Source organism: Microtus ochrogaster, chromosome 5 (genome assembly GCF_000317375.1).
Source record: "Microtus ochrogaster isolate Prairie Vole_2 chromosome 5, MicOch1.0, whole genome shotgun sequence".
Lineage (NCBI taxonomy): Eukaryota > Metazoa > Chordata > Mammalia > Rodentia > Cricetidae > Microtus > Microtus ochrogaster.
In genome coordinates, this window is record NC_022012.1 from 16,006,846 (window position 1) to 16,024,130 (window position 17,285).

The 17,285-nt window shown below is 51.1% G+C and overlaps 1 protein-coding gene across 4 annotated transcripts in view; it reads right to left on the reverse strand.

Annotated features, from left to right (window-relative positions):
* The window catches only part of Dock6 (dedicator of cytokinesis 6), a 58,189-nt gene extending 46,467 nt beyond the window's left edge, over positions 1–11,722 (reverse strand). For all 4 annotated transcript variants that reach the window (XM_026779200.1, XM_005346922.2, XM_005346921.3 and 1 more), the window contains exons 1-9: positions 11,667–11,722; positions 7,626–7,713; positions 6,965–7,140; positions 5,434–5,502; positions 5,103–5,232; positions 3,989–4,201; positions 2,640–2,725; positions 967–1,033; positions 693–842 (exon numbers count right to left, since the gene is read on the reverse strand). In XM_026779200.1, the coding sequence (XP_026635001.1) occupies positions 693–842; positions 967–1,033; positions 2,640–2,725; positions 3,989–4,201; positions 5,103–5,232; positions 5,434–5,502; positions 6,965–7,140; positions 7,626–7,713; positions 11,667–11,710 (1,023 nt within the window). In that variant the 5' untranslated portion in view covers positions 11,711–11,722. The remainder of the gene's footprint in view (positions 1–692; positions 843–966; positions 1,034–2,639; positions 2,726–3,988; positions 4,202–5,102; positions 5,233–5,433; positions 5,503–6,964; positions 7,141–7,625; positions 7,714–11,666) is intronic.
* Positions 11,723–17,285: the final 5,563 nt, after the last annotated feature.

Consider the following 17,285-nt stretch of genomic DNA (forward strand, 5'->3'; position numbering starts at 1 on the left):
AAGGCACACGCCATCACAGGGCACACGCCATCACAGGGCACATGGAACACACGGCACACGCCATCACAGGGCACACGCCATCACAGGGCACACGGAACACACGGCACACGCCATCACAGGGCACATGGCATCACACAAGCACATGCCATCACAGGGCACACACCATCACAGGGCACACGCCATCACATGGGCACACGCCATCACAGGGCACACGCCATCATAGGGCACACGCCATCACAGGGCACACGCCATCACAGGGCACATGGCATCACACATGCTACATTTTTGTCAGTCCACACTGAAGCCTGACTCTGAATGATAGGACAGAAACTCCAATCCTAAACACCTCAAGAGTTGTGGGACCCTAGGCAAGGTCCTTACATGTTCTGTGCCTCAGTTTCCCCATTGCAACCTTCATCTTGAAGAGCTGATAATTTGTTTCAGTGCTGTAACCTAACTAATCTAACCTTTACTGAAAGAAACCCCAGAACACATTAGCACACCTTTCCTGCCCCATCACAGAGGCAGACGAGACTGTTCTGTGTGTGTTTAAGACAAAGTTTCTATAAGCAGTCTAATCCAGTTCAAACTCACAATCCCCCTGCCTCCAAGTGCTGGAATCACAGTCTATCCCACTGAACCTCTGGTTCCAATTATGATAAACCACCCCCTTGTGGGGCCCCAATGGGCACCTTGACAACCAGGAAGATGTCAGGAGACGGGTAGGTTACAGAGAAGATGGCGGAGCGTGCCAAGGTGGAGATGGCCGGGTGGGTGCCATGGGCCCGGAGCAGTCCCTTCACGGAGTCTGAGTTTAGGTCAAAGTAGAAGTTTTCTGAAATCTGGGGACATGAGAGGCAGCTAGCTGGGAGACACTGCTCCACAGCTCCCCACCAAGAAGGAGGAGGAGGGACAGGGGAGACACCTGGGGAGGCGGGAGAAGGGATCAAGGGGGAAGGTGCCTACCTTCTTTTTCTCCCGTACATCATACAGGGCCAAGGTGCCAAAGATGGGTTCAATTTCAATCTCAAACCTGCGGGTAAATGGGAAGCACTCTGCTTGTGCCAGCTGTCACCCACATCCTCTGCCCTCTTCCTCTTCTTTGCTTCCCCTTTTGGGACAGGGTCTGATTTAGTCCACGTTGGCTTCCAACTCCTATGTTTCCAGAAAAGACCTCAAATTCCCAATTCTCCTGTCTCTGTCTCTCAAATGCTGGGTGACAGGCCTGTACCATCACACCCTGTCTCTGCAGTGCTGTGGACAGAACCTGGGGCTTCGCGTGTGCCTGACCAGCACTCTACCCGCTGAGGTACGCCCCAGCCCCTGTGGGCTTTGATGGGACATGAGACTCCTATTATTCTAGGCAGCTCTGTGCATGTATGAACTCATCAGACCTTCCCCTCCCCTGTGAAGTGAGTGTAGATGGGGAAACCGAGGCACAGAACAGCATGGGTAACCTGCTTGAGATCTTGACATTTGTAAAAACAAGGGTCTGGCTGGGCGGCAGTAGTGCACGTCTTTAATCCCAGCAGTCGAGAGGCAGAAGCAAATGGATCTCTGTGAGTTCGAGGCCAGCCTGGTCTACAAGAGCTAGTTCCAGGACAGCTAGGGCAGTTACACAGAGAAACAGAGAACTCTGTCTTGAAAAAAAAAAAAAACAAACCCCCAAAATCCAAAACAAACAAGGGTCTGGCTATGGCCTGCCCACCCTCCTACTGAGACACAGAGTGGAGAGGCGGAGCCTGGCTCTGAGCTCCCAGGAGCAGCAAGAAGAGCGTGGGAATGGAACAGAGCAGGAAGTGCACTCAGAGCCAGGCCCTGCCCCTCCTGGACCCTATTTCTGTCTAGATCAGAGCAGGAAACAGAAGTTCCATTCTGGTCCTCGGCTCCACACTACAAAGTTAGGAATGAAGCTGTTGGCTCAGGTAGTCATTCAACACTCACTCAGTGAGTTCCTGTTGTACACAGGACACAGAACTACGGAGTGGCTCACACAGACCTGTGATAGACACTTGGAGGAAAGGTCTTGGGGCTCAGAGAGGCTCTGGGCACAGCTTGGGGGACCAGAGGGTAGGAAGAAGCATGGCATTTCCCAGGGAGGAAGCTGGAGCTGCTAGTGGGGGGGACTGGCTGAGTGGGAGGAGGTGTGTGTATGTGTGTGTGGTGTGTATGTATGTGTGGTGTGTGGTGTGGTGTATGTGTGTATGTGTGTGTGGTGTGGTGTATGTGTGTGTGGTGTGGTGTATGTGTGTGGTGTGGTGTGTGTGTGGTGTATGTGTGTATGTGTGTGCGGTGTGTATGTGTGTGTGTGTGGTGTGGTGTGTGTGGTATGATGTGTGTGCATGTGTGTGTGGTGTGGTGTGTGGTGTAGTGTGTGTGTATGTGTGTGTGGTGTGGTGTGTGGTGTAGTGTGTGTGTATGTGTGTGTGTATGTGTGTGGTGTGTGTGTATGTGTGTGTGGTGTGGTGTGTGTGTGTGGTGTGGTGTGTATGTGTGTGTGTGTGGTGTGGTGTGGTGGGTGTGTGTGGCATCTGCTGATGTAGAGGAAGCATGTTTAGGCATTTGTGCCTTCAGAGAGGGGAAGGAAAAGCCCATGGTGTCCTTACAGGGAAACCCATCTTGGCTGCCTTCTGACTCACTTGAGTGACAGACACTTGACCAGAATCCGCTGTCCAAAGTGCTCTCGGGGTGGCTCTGGGAGGCTGCAGCGTTCTACAGCTTCATCCTGTGGGAAAGAGGGGACGTCTGGGATGGTTTCTTCAGGACTGTTCTAGAATGCCTGGCCTGAGGTGAGCCGCACCAATCCCGGCTCCAGTCCCCCACACCCCAAGCTGGATGGAACTTTCCACATGGTGTTTCCCAGCCTGGAATGCCTCCTCTCCTTCTAACCCAGCCATATCCCCACTATCAATCATAAAGCATGCTGGTCCATTCTGTTCAGAGATATACAGGAAGTGCCAACAGATTCTGTTTGGATAGATACAGTGTATAAAGAAAGCACTCACTGAATGCTAGACGGACAGACAGACAAACAGTACAAAGTCTCTGAGTTTAGCAGTTGGGTTTCCAACTCTGTGGCTTGGCAAGGGTTGCCACACAACAGCACGTGAGAGAGTCAACACTTTAGAACAGGGCTCTCCACCTCAGGGTTCTGAACAGCTAGAGGCTACGTGGGCATTCTGAGCCACCTAACGCAGGTTAGACGACAGCACGCGGTAAGTGGCTGTGCTACACGTTCTCTTTGCTTTATTCTGAGACATGGTTTTCTGCAGTCCTCGTTGGCCTGGAATTCATAGCCAAGGTTGACCTTGAATGTCTCATCCTTCTACCCCCACCTCCCAAGCGCTGGGATTATAAACAGGGAACACCATGCCAAGCTTGAATGCATTGTTTGTTTGGTTTTTCTTTTTTTTGAGACAGGGTTTCTCTGTGTAGCCTTGGCTGTCCTGGAACTCACTCTGTAAACCAGGCTGGCCTTGGACTCACAGAGATCTGCCAGCATCTGCCTCCTGAGTGCTGGGATTAAAAGAGTGCACCACCACCACCCTGCTTGAAAGCATTTTTGACTTATATATTTTAAACTTCAAAAATATTTGTTGGTATTTATACCAATAACCCCATGATAGCCAAGGAATATTTCTATTCTCTACAAACCCTGCAAGTACTGACTAAATACACAGCTAGCTCTCAATAAATGGTTAAACAAAACATAATGGTATTTACTAGGAGCCAAAGAAAATGGCTAGACATATAGAGACACATACGATAGGTGGTCAGCACAAGGGTTAATTAAATAGAGAAGTATACAGTAGGCATACAATGGATATTGGTTAAATAAATGTAGAGATAAGCACTTAGTGCTCAATAAACGTCATGAGCTGAAGGTGGGGATGTTGTAGGCAGCCAGCAAACACTGGCTGGATACACAGGGACCTAGTTTGGTGGTTAGACTCTGGTCTGGAGAGGGGCAGTGAGCCCTGGCACCCACCTCATCAGGTGCGGGGTACAAGGTGAGCAGGGCAGGGGCCCGGTGCTGCCGCCTGAGGGCTTCATTGCGCCGGTCCACGTCCTCGGGGGCTGCCCGCTCAAGCAGGGCTGGTAGTAGTGAGTCCGCAGCCAGGTTCCTCAGGCTGAAGATGCCAGAGGCCCCACTGCTTCGAGGGGTGTCCTCTGGAGAGCCTGAGCAGTGCTGGGAATCGTCCTACAGTTGAAAATATGCCAGCACTGAGCACCAACTGTATGCCCTCCTCTCCTGGTCTGTCCCTGTAGACATCTAACCCGCATGGGAGAGAAGCTGAGGGTAAGCCAAGGTGGGGTCACTGCTACAAGGGCCACTTGGGGGCTTGGTTGGCCTCTCCAGAAACTTCTAGAAATACTTCTTTGTAGGGAGCTATTACTGATGTAGGAGGCCACCATATCCCACAGGTGACCCTTCTCTGACCAACTGGAGCACACCAAATGGTCTCTGGGCTAGACCAATCAGAGCCTTCCCTGGGACTTTGGTCACTGTTGCCAGGGAAAGGAGAGTTCTTTCTTCCAGGTGATTGGCTGACCTAGGATCACCCTGTCAGCTGTCTCATAGCTCTGACTCTAATCTAGTTCATCTCTGCGACTTTGATTCTCTGACCTCGGTTTCCCCTTGCATCTAGTTTTCTTGTTTTTTTTTTTTTTTCATTTCCCTCCCTGCCCCCCTACCCCGGCTGAGGATGAAACCCATGCCTTGGCTTTGCACAGCACTGAGCTAAATCCACACCTCCTACAACTAACTACCTCTAACAACAACCATAGAAGCCTACTAGCAAGAACAAATGATTATCGGTATACAGTAGGTGTTCAGTAAATGCTGACCAACAACATATAAACACTAATAACTTTTCTCTCCTCAGTCTCTCTGCCGTGAAGAGGGATAAGGGTTGTGGCCCCGAGTGTCTGGATGAATGGAGCACAAGCGGCAAGCCTCGGGTATCCAAACAGCACGTACTTGACAAATGCGCAGAATCAGGACTTTCAGTCCTGGTGTCTATCTCACTCACTAGGATCAAGGCTAACAGGGCATTTTCCTGAGTCCGAACCCTCAGTAATCCCAGCCAGCGGCCCCTCACCGTGTCCTCAGGACCCATCCTTTCATCCCCAGAGGTATCCTGCTCGAAGACCTGGCAAGTGAGGCCTTTCTGTCGCTCTCGCTGTGTCTCTGTAGTGACAGGGCTGTATGCCGAACTCAGGTACTGGTACCTAGCAGGGGGGTGGGGCAGGGCCAATCAGGTGATACAGTGATACAGTGAAGTCACATGACAACTACCAAGGCCCCTTCTTACTAAAGAAGTTCAGTTGCTCTTGGACCGTACAGTGGGTGACTAAACAGAGGGGCCAACCACAGACTGCAACCCTGCCACCCTCTTTCCTTTCCCGTGAACCGCTCTGGGTCAGACGCACCTTCTGCGTACAATGACCCAGTCCTCCGAGTACATCGCCACCGCAGCCCTCACCTGGGCGTCCAACTTTCTACAGCAAAATACAACGAGGGTAAACAGAGGCGGGGAACATTTCCAAAGGCCTAGGAGAAAAGAACTGTCGGTACCAACGCTTGGGAGGCTGAGGCAGGGGAATTTCTCTGAGTTACAAACCAGGCTGGGACACAGTGTGAGATTCTGTCTTACTAACAGCAGACTAAGCATGCAGCTTAGTGGTAGGAACCAGCTTCCTGTTCACCAAGCAGTGGGTCATCCTCGGCACTACGTAGACCATCACGCCCTGGGGCGGACAGGCATGATCTGTACTGGGATCCCGGCAGCAAGGAGACAGATTCAGAAGAACCAGATGTTCAGGTCCTGGCCTGGGCTACATGAGACCCTGCCTCAAAACACAAACTCAGGCCGGGCAGTGGTGGTGCACGCCTTTAAACCCAGCACTCGGGAGGCAGAGGCAGGCGGATCTCTGTGAGTTCGAGGCCAGCCTGGTCTACAAGAGCTAGTTCCAGGACAGGAACCAGAAAAGCTACTGAGAAACCCTGTCTCGAAAATAAACAAAAACAAAAACAAAAACAAAAAAACAAAACAAAAACAAAAAAACCCCCACAAACTCAATGGGCTGCAGAGATGCTCAGCAATTAAGAACCACAGGCTGCTCTTGCAGGGGACCCCAGTTCAGTCTACAGCATCCACATGGACTCATAATCATTTGTAACTCCAGTTCCAGAGGATCTGACACCCACTTTTTACCTCCATGGGCACCAGGCACACAGGTGATGCAGGGACATGCATGCAGGTGAAACACCATATGTGTAAAATGAATAAATCTTTAAAAAGTAAAAAGGCGGGGGGGGGGCTGGAGAGATGGCTCAGAGGTCAACAACACTGACTGCTCCTCCAGAGGACCCAGGTTCAATGCCCAGCACCCACATGGCAGCTCTCAATTGTCTGTACGTCTGTAACTCCAGTTCCAGGGGATCTGGCACACCTCACACAGACATACATGCAGGCAAAACACCAATGCACATAAACAAAAATGAATTAATAAAAAAGAAGTGAAAAAGAAAATGCAGCTGGAGAGATGCTGGGCAGGTACAGTGCTTGCCACACAAGCATAGAGACTGGGGTTCAGATCCCCTGCACCCATACAACAACAGTGAGTGAGCATGGTGGCCCACCCAAACCCCAGACTCAAGAGGCAAAGCAGGGCACCCCTAGAGCAAGCTGGCTGGAGAGTGAGAGACTGCCTCAATACATAAGGTGGAGAATGAAAAAGGAAGATTCCTGAATTCACCTCTAGCCTCTGCACACTTACCTATCACACACACACACTCACAACAACAAATTTTTTTTTAAGTCAAAGATGCCAAAATGGAGGATCAGAGAAGGAGAGTAATTTGCCCAAGGCCACACAGGCATCCAGGGCCTGGAGTTGAAGCTGGGAGTACCAGACTTTGGGAGAGGGAGTGAGCTGTCTGTGAGTATGCAGAACGCACCCATCCTCGGGGACCCCAGACTCTGTGGTCCGACATTCTCGGGGCTGCTTCAGTAGTTCTAAGTCATCGGCTGGAAACTCTATCAAGTCCCTGAGGGGACCGGGCTCAACATCAGGTGGCCGGCTCAGAAGCACGTCCTCGAAGTCCAGGGGTTCTATGACCTCCGTCAGAGGGACCTGATTGAAATACAGTGGCCATGGCTCCCACTGGTGACAGGCAGGGAGTATGCTCACAGTTGACTTTAGACTGCAGGAGAGGGTGGTGGGAGCCTCTGAGGGTCGATGGGAGCCCGCAAGCTCAGACTTTCCATAGCAGCTTGGCCAGCGCCCTGCCCCCCTCTCCCCAGGGACTCCAGGAAGGAAATCACACCCTGGCGTCTGGAAAGACTCTAATGGTAGAAGGAATGGTCGGAGACAATTCCTGAGGCCCCACCTCTTCCCCCCGTGGCAGGAAGTCTCTTCCAGCCCCCAGTCTGGGGCCCCATCTGGGTGGTCCAGGAAGCCGGTATCATCCCCAGACCACCCTTGGAACACACGACCCTGCTTTTGCACAGATGTGGTAAGGACAAAGACCCCCTCCTCCCTGGCCACCGAAGGCAGATGGCCAAGCAGCATCAGAGGAGGGTGTGCCCACTGCTGCCAGACACTGGGCAGGGACTCACCCCCAGGGAACTACTGGAGCGTCGGCTGGAGTGGGGTGAGCCGCTGCGTTCGCGGGACACCTGCTTCCGGACCTCGGCAGCCACTGTCCTGGGAAGACAGAAAAGGCGTATGAGAACAAGAAAACTCGGGAATGGGAGGGCGGGCTTATTTGTAAGAGAAAACTTGGATGGTGAAAGGAAAAATAAAAACACAACGAGCTTTAAAAAAAGAGAGAGACCCGTGAGATGGCTCAGCAGGTAGAAGTCCATGACCACCTGGGCTCAGACCCCAAGACTCACATGGTAGGTGGGAGCTGACTCCCAAAGGCTGTCCCCTTACTTCGGATGCCAAGCCAGTAAACTAATTCAAAACAACAAGGGGTTGGGAATGGGAGTAGCACAGTGGTGGAGGTCTGGCCCTGCTGCTGTAGCAGGCCCTGGGTTCCAGTCCCAGGGTTGCAAGCACTGCAAGAATAAATAGATAAAAGCTGCTGGTCCCTTCCCACATCAGACAGGGAAGTGTCACTGTGCCAGACGTAAGGAGTGACAGTTTCCTCCCCATCACCTCCCCTCTTAGACCCTTAATGTCTAGAGGAAGACACCATCCCTCCATCTTTCCTGGGTTCTTCAAACACACCAACTGGGCACTGCACTCGGAGCAGGAACCTATTCCCTCCTGTCTGTGAAGCTCTGCCCAGCCTCAGTTTACCTGTTTACAATTACCCTGGCCTCAGAGGGACCAGTGAACATTCTGTAAGTGTATGTTCTCAGGGAGTCTAGGATGAGGCTGCCAGGGTGGAGAAATCACCAGGACCCTCAGCTCAGAAAGAACGGCCAGATGCCAGGCCTGCTGCACTGGAATCCCAGGATTGGAGGAGGTCATGTTGATTCTAGGTGTTCAATAATGTTTCTTTTGTTTTGTAATGCTGAGGATGACTTCTGGCCTCCTGCATGCTAGAAAATGTTGCAGCTGAACCATGTCCTCAGCCCCTCATTGGGGGATTCCATGCCAGGGCTCCAACACTGAGCCACACCCCAGCCCCTCACTGGGGGATTCTAGGCAGGGGCTCTACCACTGAGCCACACCCCAGCCCCTCACTGGGGGATTCTAGGCAGGGGCTCTACCACTGTGTCACACCCTAGCCCCTCACTGGGGGATTCTAGGCAGGGGCTCTACTACTGAGTCACACCCTAGCCCCTCACTGGGGGATTCTAGGCAGAGGCTCCATCACTGAGTCACACTACAGCAAAACAAAACCAAGAAAAAGCCAGCTAGCCAGTGTATGGATAAAAGTCAAAGACAATTCATGGGGGTTGTTTTCCTCCTCCCACTATTGGCCCAAATTCGGGATGTCAGGCTGGGTGGCCTCTTACCTGCTGGGCCGTCTCAATGGCCCCAGCACCAAATTAAACTTAGGTTTATTATTTATTTTAAGTGCATGAGTGCTTTGCATGTATGTGTGTAACCCTCAGAGGTTAGAAGAGAGCGGGCATCAGATTCCCTGGAACTGGAGTTATAGCTGACTGTGAGCCACCATGTGGATGCTGGGAACCAAACCTGGACCCTCTTAACCCCCGAGCCATCTCTCCAGGTCCCGTGAAATGAAAATGAAAATGGAAGGTTTGCGATCAGATTCAAAACCTGCAAAGCAGAATCCTCTGAAGCACGCAGGGCTCCAGGATTAGTATTTTTAAAAGATGCAAGGACGGGGATGGAGGCTACACCCCATCTGAGGTGGTCTTCGGCAACCAGCCTTGCTGAATCTGTGAGCTTCAGAACCCACTAAGAGGCTTGCCTCAAAAACCAAGGTGAGGGTGGCAAGATGGCTCAGTGAGCAAAAGCCCTTGTTACCAAGACTGATGACCTCAGCTTGATCCCTGGCATCTATACAGTGAAAGAACCAGACTCCTGTGAGCTGTCCGCTGACCTCCCACACACACTGGCACACACAAGTACACATAAAGTAAGTAAATGAAAACACATACATACATACATATATACATATATATATTTAAAAGTTAAACATGCAAGGAAAATGTGGTACATTTACACAATGGAGTACTATACAGCAAAAAAAATAACGACAGCTTGAATTTTGCAGGAAAATGGGTGGAGCTAGAAAACATTATTTTGAGTGAGGCAACCCAGACACAGAAAGACAATTATCACATGTACTCACTCATAGGTGGTTTTTAAACATAAAGCAAAGAAAGCCAGCCTACAAACCACAATCCCAGAGAACTTAGACAAAAATGAAGACACTAAGAGAGACTCACATAGATCTAATCTACATGGGAAGTAGAAAGTAGGAAAGGATAATATCTCCTGAGTAAATTGGGAGCATGGGGACCTTGGGGGAGGGATGAAGTGGGGAGGGGAGAGGCAGGGAAGGGAGCAGAGAAAAATGTAGAGCTCAATAAATAGCAATAAAACAAAACAAAACAAAAAGTTAAACATGCACAGTGCCTCACGTGGTCATCCCAGTACTCAGAAAGCTGAGAGGTCAGATGATTGCTGAACTTTGAAGCCACCTTGGGCTACATGGTCAGTTCTGGACTAGTTAGAAGAAGGCGAGAACCCTTCTCCAAAGGCAAGCAAGCACAAAGCAAGGTGCTGGCCATGTGGCTCTGCTGTTAGAGGACTTGCCTGGCATGCAGAAAGCACTGTGTTCCGGCCCCAGCACCACTGAAACTGTGTGTAGTGCACGCCTGTAAACCTAGTGTTGGGTAGGAAAGCCAGGCGTTCAAGACCAGCCTTGGCTATATAGTGACTCTGAGGTCAGTGTGGGCTACGTGAGAGCCTGTCTCAAACAAGCAAAACACAACCAAGTGTAACCAAGACTCCACTCAGTTCCCTGATGTTAGGGTTCATCTGGGAATTTGTGGGTAAACTCAAAGGATAGGTGAATACAGGGTCAGGTCTCCATGCAAAACCGTCTACCAATCATACTTCTTGGGAAGTCTTGGGACACTTCCCCAAAGTGCATTAGGACCCCAGCATCATTTTCTGATCTTAGCCTGGGCTCCACAGCTCCTATTCTCCTAGACAACACCCATCTTGCTCACTTGAACCAAAACTCAAGGACATAGGGACTTAAGAGACAAGAAACACATGGTACTATGAGACCAGAAAACTGTCCAATTGCTCTGCTCCAGGTCACATCCCTCCTCTATCCAGAACTCTCTATGGCTCTGACTTCACCTGGGACCAAAGTCAAAGTCCTCCTTCTGGTCCGCAAGACTCTCTAAAATCTATTCCCTCTGTGGCCACAGGGCCTTTGCACTCGCTTCTTCCCTGGATGATGGACCAGAGATCTTTTCCATCCTTTAGGTAGGTGCTTCAATGCACCAGCCCCTCCCACATAGCCGATGAGCCTCCCTCCCCCCAGCCTCCCCACTTGCTTCCTGTCTTAGAGATCCCCACCATATCACTGTCACATCTATCTGGCACCCAAGAGAGGGGCTACTTCTTGTGTTTCCATTAGCGTGGGACCCACAAGCAGCGTCTCCCACCTAAGGGTGGTCAGTGGATCGGATTCCAGAGATGATTACGAACCCGCCCCAGTTTTGAGCCTTCTTCCAAGCTTTCTCCCAATCACCAGTGGCCATGGGAAAGGATCCCCGAGCATCTGTCGTCTGTCCCCCTCCACCGTCTGCCCACCAGCTGGTTCAGTCCCCAGCCCCCTCGTCCCCCCCTCCTGCGCCCAGGCGGTGTGGGGAGAGGCTGAGGCAGGAGACTGAGGGGGCTGTCCCCAGCTGTCCTCCAGCTCCAGCAGCTCCTTCTTCTTCCCAGACAGCTGGGTTCTGGGACCCTAGGCGGGGGAGGGGCTGAGAATTTCCTCCGGCCGGTGAGGAAAGGACAGGAGAGAAGCTGGAGGGTCAGGATGCAGCCCCGGCGCTCCGGGGAGCCCGCCCGCACCGACTCAGGATGCGCTTCCTCCTCCGGGAAGTCCTCGGGGAGCCCGGCACGCCCCCGCTACCGCTCCTCGCCAGACCCCAGCACTCGCCCTTGCCCCCGCTCATCCTGCCCGGAACGACAGTGTCCGCGGCCGCACTCGCTACCTGTTGATCTTGTGAGCGAAGGCGCGGCGCTCCGAGGCAGCCATGACGCCCCGCGTCCCGCCGCAGTCTCCCGAGTCTGGGAAGTCGGACTGGGCGGGGCCGGCGAGCGGACGGGGAGGGGCCTATACTGATGGGGCGGGGCCTGAGCTAGGGACCCGCCTCAGCCGCGGAATGAGGCTGAGAGATGGGACTGGGCCCTGACGGGGGTGGAGCTTTCCCTAGGGTAGGGCGGGGTCTTTCTGGGATAGGGCGGGGCCAGCACTGAGAGTAGAGCAGAAACATTGGGAATGGGGAGGAGCCTGTTCTCCGACTGGGGACTGGGATGGAGATAGCGCTGACAAGGCTTAGAGCCAGGCTGTGATGGGGGCTGTCCCTGCTCTAAGATGAGGACCTGGCTAAGACTGGAGAGGTGGGGAGTCTTTGTGGGCGTGGCTAGTGAGGGACGTCCTTGATGGGAAGGGAAATTGTGGGCTGGGCAGCGCTAGGGTGGGTAGGGAATTGGGCGTTTGTGAAGACAGGTGGGGGCCAGGCAGAGCTGGACTTGGGTGGGCAAAGCCGGGAGTGGAACAGGGGAAGGGCATGGAGGGGAAGATTTCCCCCTTGCAATGGTGTCAAGATGGGGAAACTGAGTCTTCTATTGGGCTGAGGAGGAAAAGACTAAACATCAAAACCCTGTAGGTCCCTGCTTGTCCCTGGAGACACTCTGACAAGAAAACAATGTCAACGTCTCACATGGAGTAATAATAATTACTAAGTTTTTGCTTATAGCTGTGCAGTAGACAGGGCAGGGAAGGTCTGTTGTTTTCCACTATGCTAAACTGGAGCCTAGAGGTATGGAGGCTTTTGCTTAGTATACCTCACGAGGGGCTCAAGGGATTCCATGCCCATCTCTGGGTCGGGGTAGAAAGGTGGATGAGCCCAGCTAGGCTCAGGGGAGTCCGTCTAGGAGGTGTGACTCAGAAAGCCAGCTCTGATATCTGAGGGAGCCAGTCTGGAAACTTCTGTCCACCAGAAGATGTAGCTATGTCTTTATTAATTTATGACCTAAAATCTCTTCCCTATAGTTCCTCTCCTAGCACCAGTTCTCTGGGGTTGTTCAGTCCAGGCTCATCTCTGGATATACCAACCTTCTCCTGCCTCCACACCTTCTCCTGGGAAGCGTCTGCCCTCCCAGCAACCATGGTCAAAACAGTCTAGGGAGAGTGGGCAGCTGTGTAACACCAAAGATGACCGCCTCGGAACTTCAGCGTGTGCTGTTCTTTTTCCTGCTTGTGAATGCTAGCGTATGATGAAACCGGACCAGCAGGTCAGAGTGACTTGCCCCAGTTGCCCAGCAAACCTATATGAGTTTTAAAAGCCACAAAAAGGAAACCTAGATGGTAGGGGCACCCCCTAGAAGTCCGTCTGCTCCTTGCCCAGCACTCAGTCTATGTACACAGCTGTCAGGAGCCCACACACCTGCCCAGAGTTGTCCAGCTGCTTCTGCCCTGGAGATGCAGAATGTAACTCCACCCACCACTGTGCGCGGGGCGGGGGCACCCAGTGTCACTCTGAGGTCTCTGCTTCTTCCTCTCCTCTCAGACTGGGTGGGAGGGCATGAAGCCGGCCCTCCCTGCCGCTTCTATTGTGCGTGGTCTTGGGGATACCTGAGTCCCAGCCACATCCTCTCTTGTGCAGGAGTCTCTGTGGCTCTCACCTCACTGGGGTCAAAGTCTGTTCCTTAGCCTCGCTCCACCACCACCCTGTCCTTATAGCCTCCTCTTGAAAGCCTGCAGTCCAACAGCCTGTCTGCCTCTGACTGCCCAAATATTCCTGTCTCTCCTCAGGGCCTTTGCGCTGGCTGTGGGTTTTGTCCTTGCCACTCCCTTACTCCACCCAGCTAGCGAGTTCTCGTTTACTCGAGGAAATTCAGGACTTGCCCTGTTTACCTAATGCCAGATTTAAGATTTGGACCCGAAGCCGGGCGATGGCGGTGCACGCCTTTAATCCCAGCACTCAGGAGGCAGAGGCAGGCGGATCTCTGTGAGTTCGAGACCAGCCTGGTCTACAAGAGCTAGTTCCAGGACAGGCTCCAAAGCCACAGAGAAACCCTGTCTCGAAAAACCAAAAAAAAAAAAAAAAAAAAGATTTGGACCCGAGGAGTTTGATGCCCCCTACCCCCCAAAAAGAGCAACTGTGCCAAGATCAGCTACATTCCACTTCAGACCTAGCTGTGTGACCTACAGTTCAATTTTCAACCTCTCTGGTTTTTCCCTTCTCTTCACCAAGGGCTCCTGGTGAGTCACATGACAACGCACAGATATGGGAAGGGGAACAGGATCCTGGAGCCTGGATCCTCTGGAGAAGCTAATGGGGACCTAACCAGAGCCTGGGGATTCTCAGAGTGGCTTTGGTTTCTGAAAGGGTGACTTCAAAGATCCCTTCAAGTGAAGATAGTGTCCAGCACCACCCAGGTGCCCGCCAGACCTGATTGTCAAGGCCACACCTCTGCAGGGCACTGCCAGGCCTGACTCAGCCGGGCGGGGCAGGGGAGCACTTGAAGTTGCTCAAATGCAGGAGACTTTGGCCTCTACATGACAGGGTGTGAGGTGGGGCTGGTAGACCCAGGCAGAGGAGGCTGCGGAGGAGAATTCCTCACTACCCTGTGGGGGACGGCTGTATGTGGGGCTGAGGGGGGCAGTGGGAAGGGGTGGGTCCCAGCAGCTGACTTACAGACTAGTTCACTTTCCATGTAAGAAATGAGGGGTTGGAGACCATCCCCTGCTGGGTGTGGCAGCAACCACATGTAACCCCAGCACTTGGGAGGTAGAAGCAGGGGGATCAGCCTTGGCTATCTATTGAGGGAGTTTGAAGTCAGCCTGGGCTACATGAGACCCTATCTCAAAACAGCAGCAAAAGTCTTCCCTTCATTCATACTACTGTACAATGCTGCTCCTTTTTCCTGGGAAGGGAAAGTTCCTGACCTGCCATTCCATGAGCTTGTGATGGGAATCATTGTGGCATTAAAATGTCTTTGTTGGCCCAGGGAGACGGCTCAGTGTGTAAAGCATCTGCTGTGTGTGCAGAAGAACCCGAATTCAGGTCCTAAGCATTCACTTGGAAGCCAGGCACGGTGGTGTATGTCTGTAATCCCAGAACTGAGGCAACAGGGGCAGGGATCAGGAGTTAAGGGCCAGCCTCGGCTATGGAGGGAGTTCTAGGCTAGCCTGGGCTATATGCAACTATCTCAGAAAGCAGAGAGGGACTGCTCTGAGGACCTGAGCTGATCTTCAGTACTCAAGAAAACATCCAGGTGGGCGACATACACCTTTAATCCTAGCACTGGGGAGGCAGAACCAAGAAGATCCTGGAGTTCACTCTCCAGCAAGCCCAACTGAATCAGTGAGCTCCGGGTACAGTGAGAGACCCTGTATCCAATAGGAAGGACGACTCAGTTAGCAAGACTGGCAACTCGAGTTCAGTCTCCCTCCAGCCTCAAAAGAAGGCATTGAAAAGAAACTCAATGGGGAGTGACAGAGGAAGACGTCTGGCCTTCACAAGCGCATATGTACCCCCACACAGGTGCACACACATGAACAGGTAAACATACAAACAACACATGCAGATTTTCTTTAAAGATTTATTATCTATTCGGGGGCTCGAGTATACATATGTGTATCGCATGTGAGCCACCAGCCTCACGGGACTGACTTAGGTACACTTTCCATTCATCAGGTCTGTTTTGGTAATTGATGACTCACTGAATCAATGTTTTAAAATGACAAATTAATGAGCGATTGACCGAATGAATGAATGGAGTGAGTGGATGAATGCCTGCAAGAGGGAGGGAGTGAATTAGCGAACAAGTGAATGACTGAGTGTGGGAATGAACACATGTGCATCTCCTAGAGTGCCAACAATCTCAGCAATCTTTTGATTGCTTTTCCGGGTTGACCACTGGTGGCCTGGGTACTGTTTGGGCCTTAGTATCCTTTTTGATAAAGTACAGGGAAACCACAGGGCCATGACAAGGCCATTAAGGTATGCTACCCCAACATAAGCCACCAGGGCCTCATAATATTGTTCTTCTTTTTTTTTCTCCTTCCGGAGCTAGGAAAGGAAGCCAGAGCCAGGCAGGGTGTTCAGGCCTACCTTCAGGACTTGAAGTCACAAAGAGAGATCACAGGGCAGGTCCCAGGCTTCCTGTTTTTCTTGGAACAGATTGTCTGGTTACCGGATGCTTGGCTGTCTCTGATGCTCGGCTGTCTCTGACGCTGTAGCCCGTAGCACTCTGGAATTCTCTGACTAAAAAGTCTTCTTTTTTTCTTCAAGACAGGGTTTCTCTGTGTAGCTGTGGCTGTCCTGGAACTCACTCTGTAGACCAGATTGACCTCAAACTCAGAGATCCTCCTGTCTCTGCCTCTTGGGTGCTTGGATTAAAGGCATGCGCCTCCACAGTCCATCAAAAGTTTATTTTTTTTTGTTGTTGAGGATGTGCTAAGCAAGTACTACAGTCCCAAATACTCTTCCATTGAATTTATATATACATATGTATACATCACATGTATTATATGTTATGTCACATATATTATGCACATATATAGTGTATGTGCATGCAAACGCATATTTATAACACACAATCAAGAGGCAGAGGCAGGTGGATCTCTGTGAGTTCAAGGCCAGCCTGGTCTACAAGAGCTAGTTTCAGGACAGGCTCCAAAGCTACAGAGAAACCATGTCCTGTAAAACCAAAAAAAAAAAAAACAGCAACCACGTGGCTCTCCTCCATCTTGGCTAAAGGATCTCATGCAGATGCAAGCAGCTGCAGAGCTGGCAGTCATCTTCCCTAAGGTTAAAGAGTGCATACCATGTGACTCACCCACCATCTTCAGACAAGCAGGTGGCGCAGAGCAAGAGCTGTAAACATCTTAGTCCTGAGGAGTCCTCTGTTTATCGTCACATCTCCTTTCTGGACTGGGGAAGCAAAAAGTCTCAGATGTTTGGATTAGTATGGACCTTTGTATGATAGCAAAAATCTAAGAATATATTTGCTGCAACATACTATACATATGATTCAACCCTGGTTTAGAACATACTGCACATGATGATAAATTTTTAAGGTTATAAAGATGTACTCGGGCTAACAAAAGCTGACTTACAGATTTATACCTAAATGCTTACATCTTTGCTAACTATTCAACGCCAAGCTACTAGAAAACTTAAATAAGTAACAATATATGCTTGACAAATAAGATATATTTGATATTCAAGATTTATAAGTTCCTCAGGTCTGCTCAGATTTATAGTAATATTTATCTAGCTACTTTGTCCTTGCTCTTGTTAACCTTCAGTCATTTGTGTGAACTAAGCAATACAAAAAACTGCAGTGTCCTGTAATGGTGAACTATAAAAGGATCAATAAAACTGCCGGTCTCCCTACTGTGTCTATGATGAAAAGTTTTATTTTGATATTAGAAAATCTTCAATTAAAAAAAATGCTATTTTTAAGTGTAAACCTAACAAGGATGGAAGGTAAGGCGTGCCAGCTAGCAGTCACCTTTGACGGGGAGAATCTTCCGTATGCTAGCAGTCACCTTTGACGGGGAGAATCTTCCGTATGCTAGCAGTCACCTTTGACGG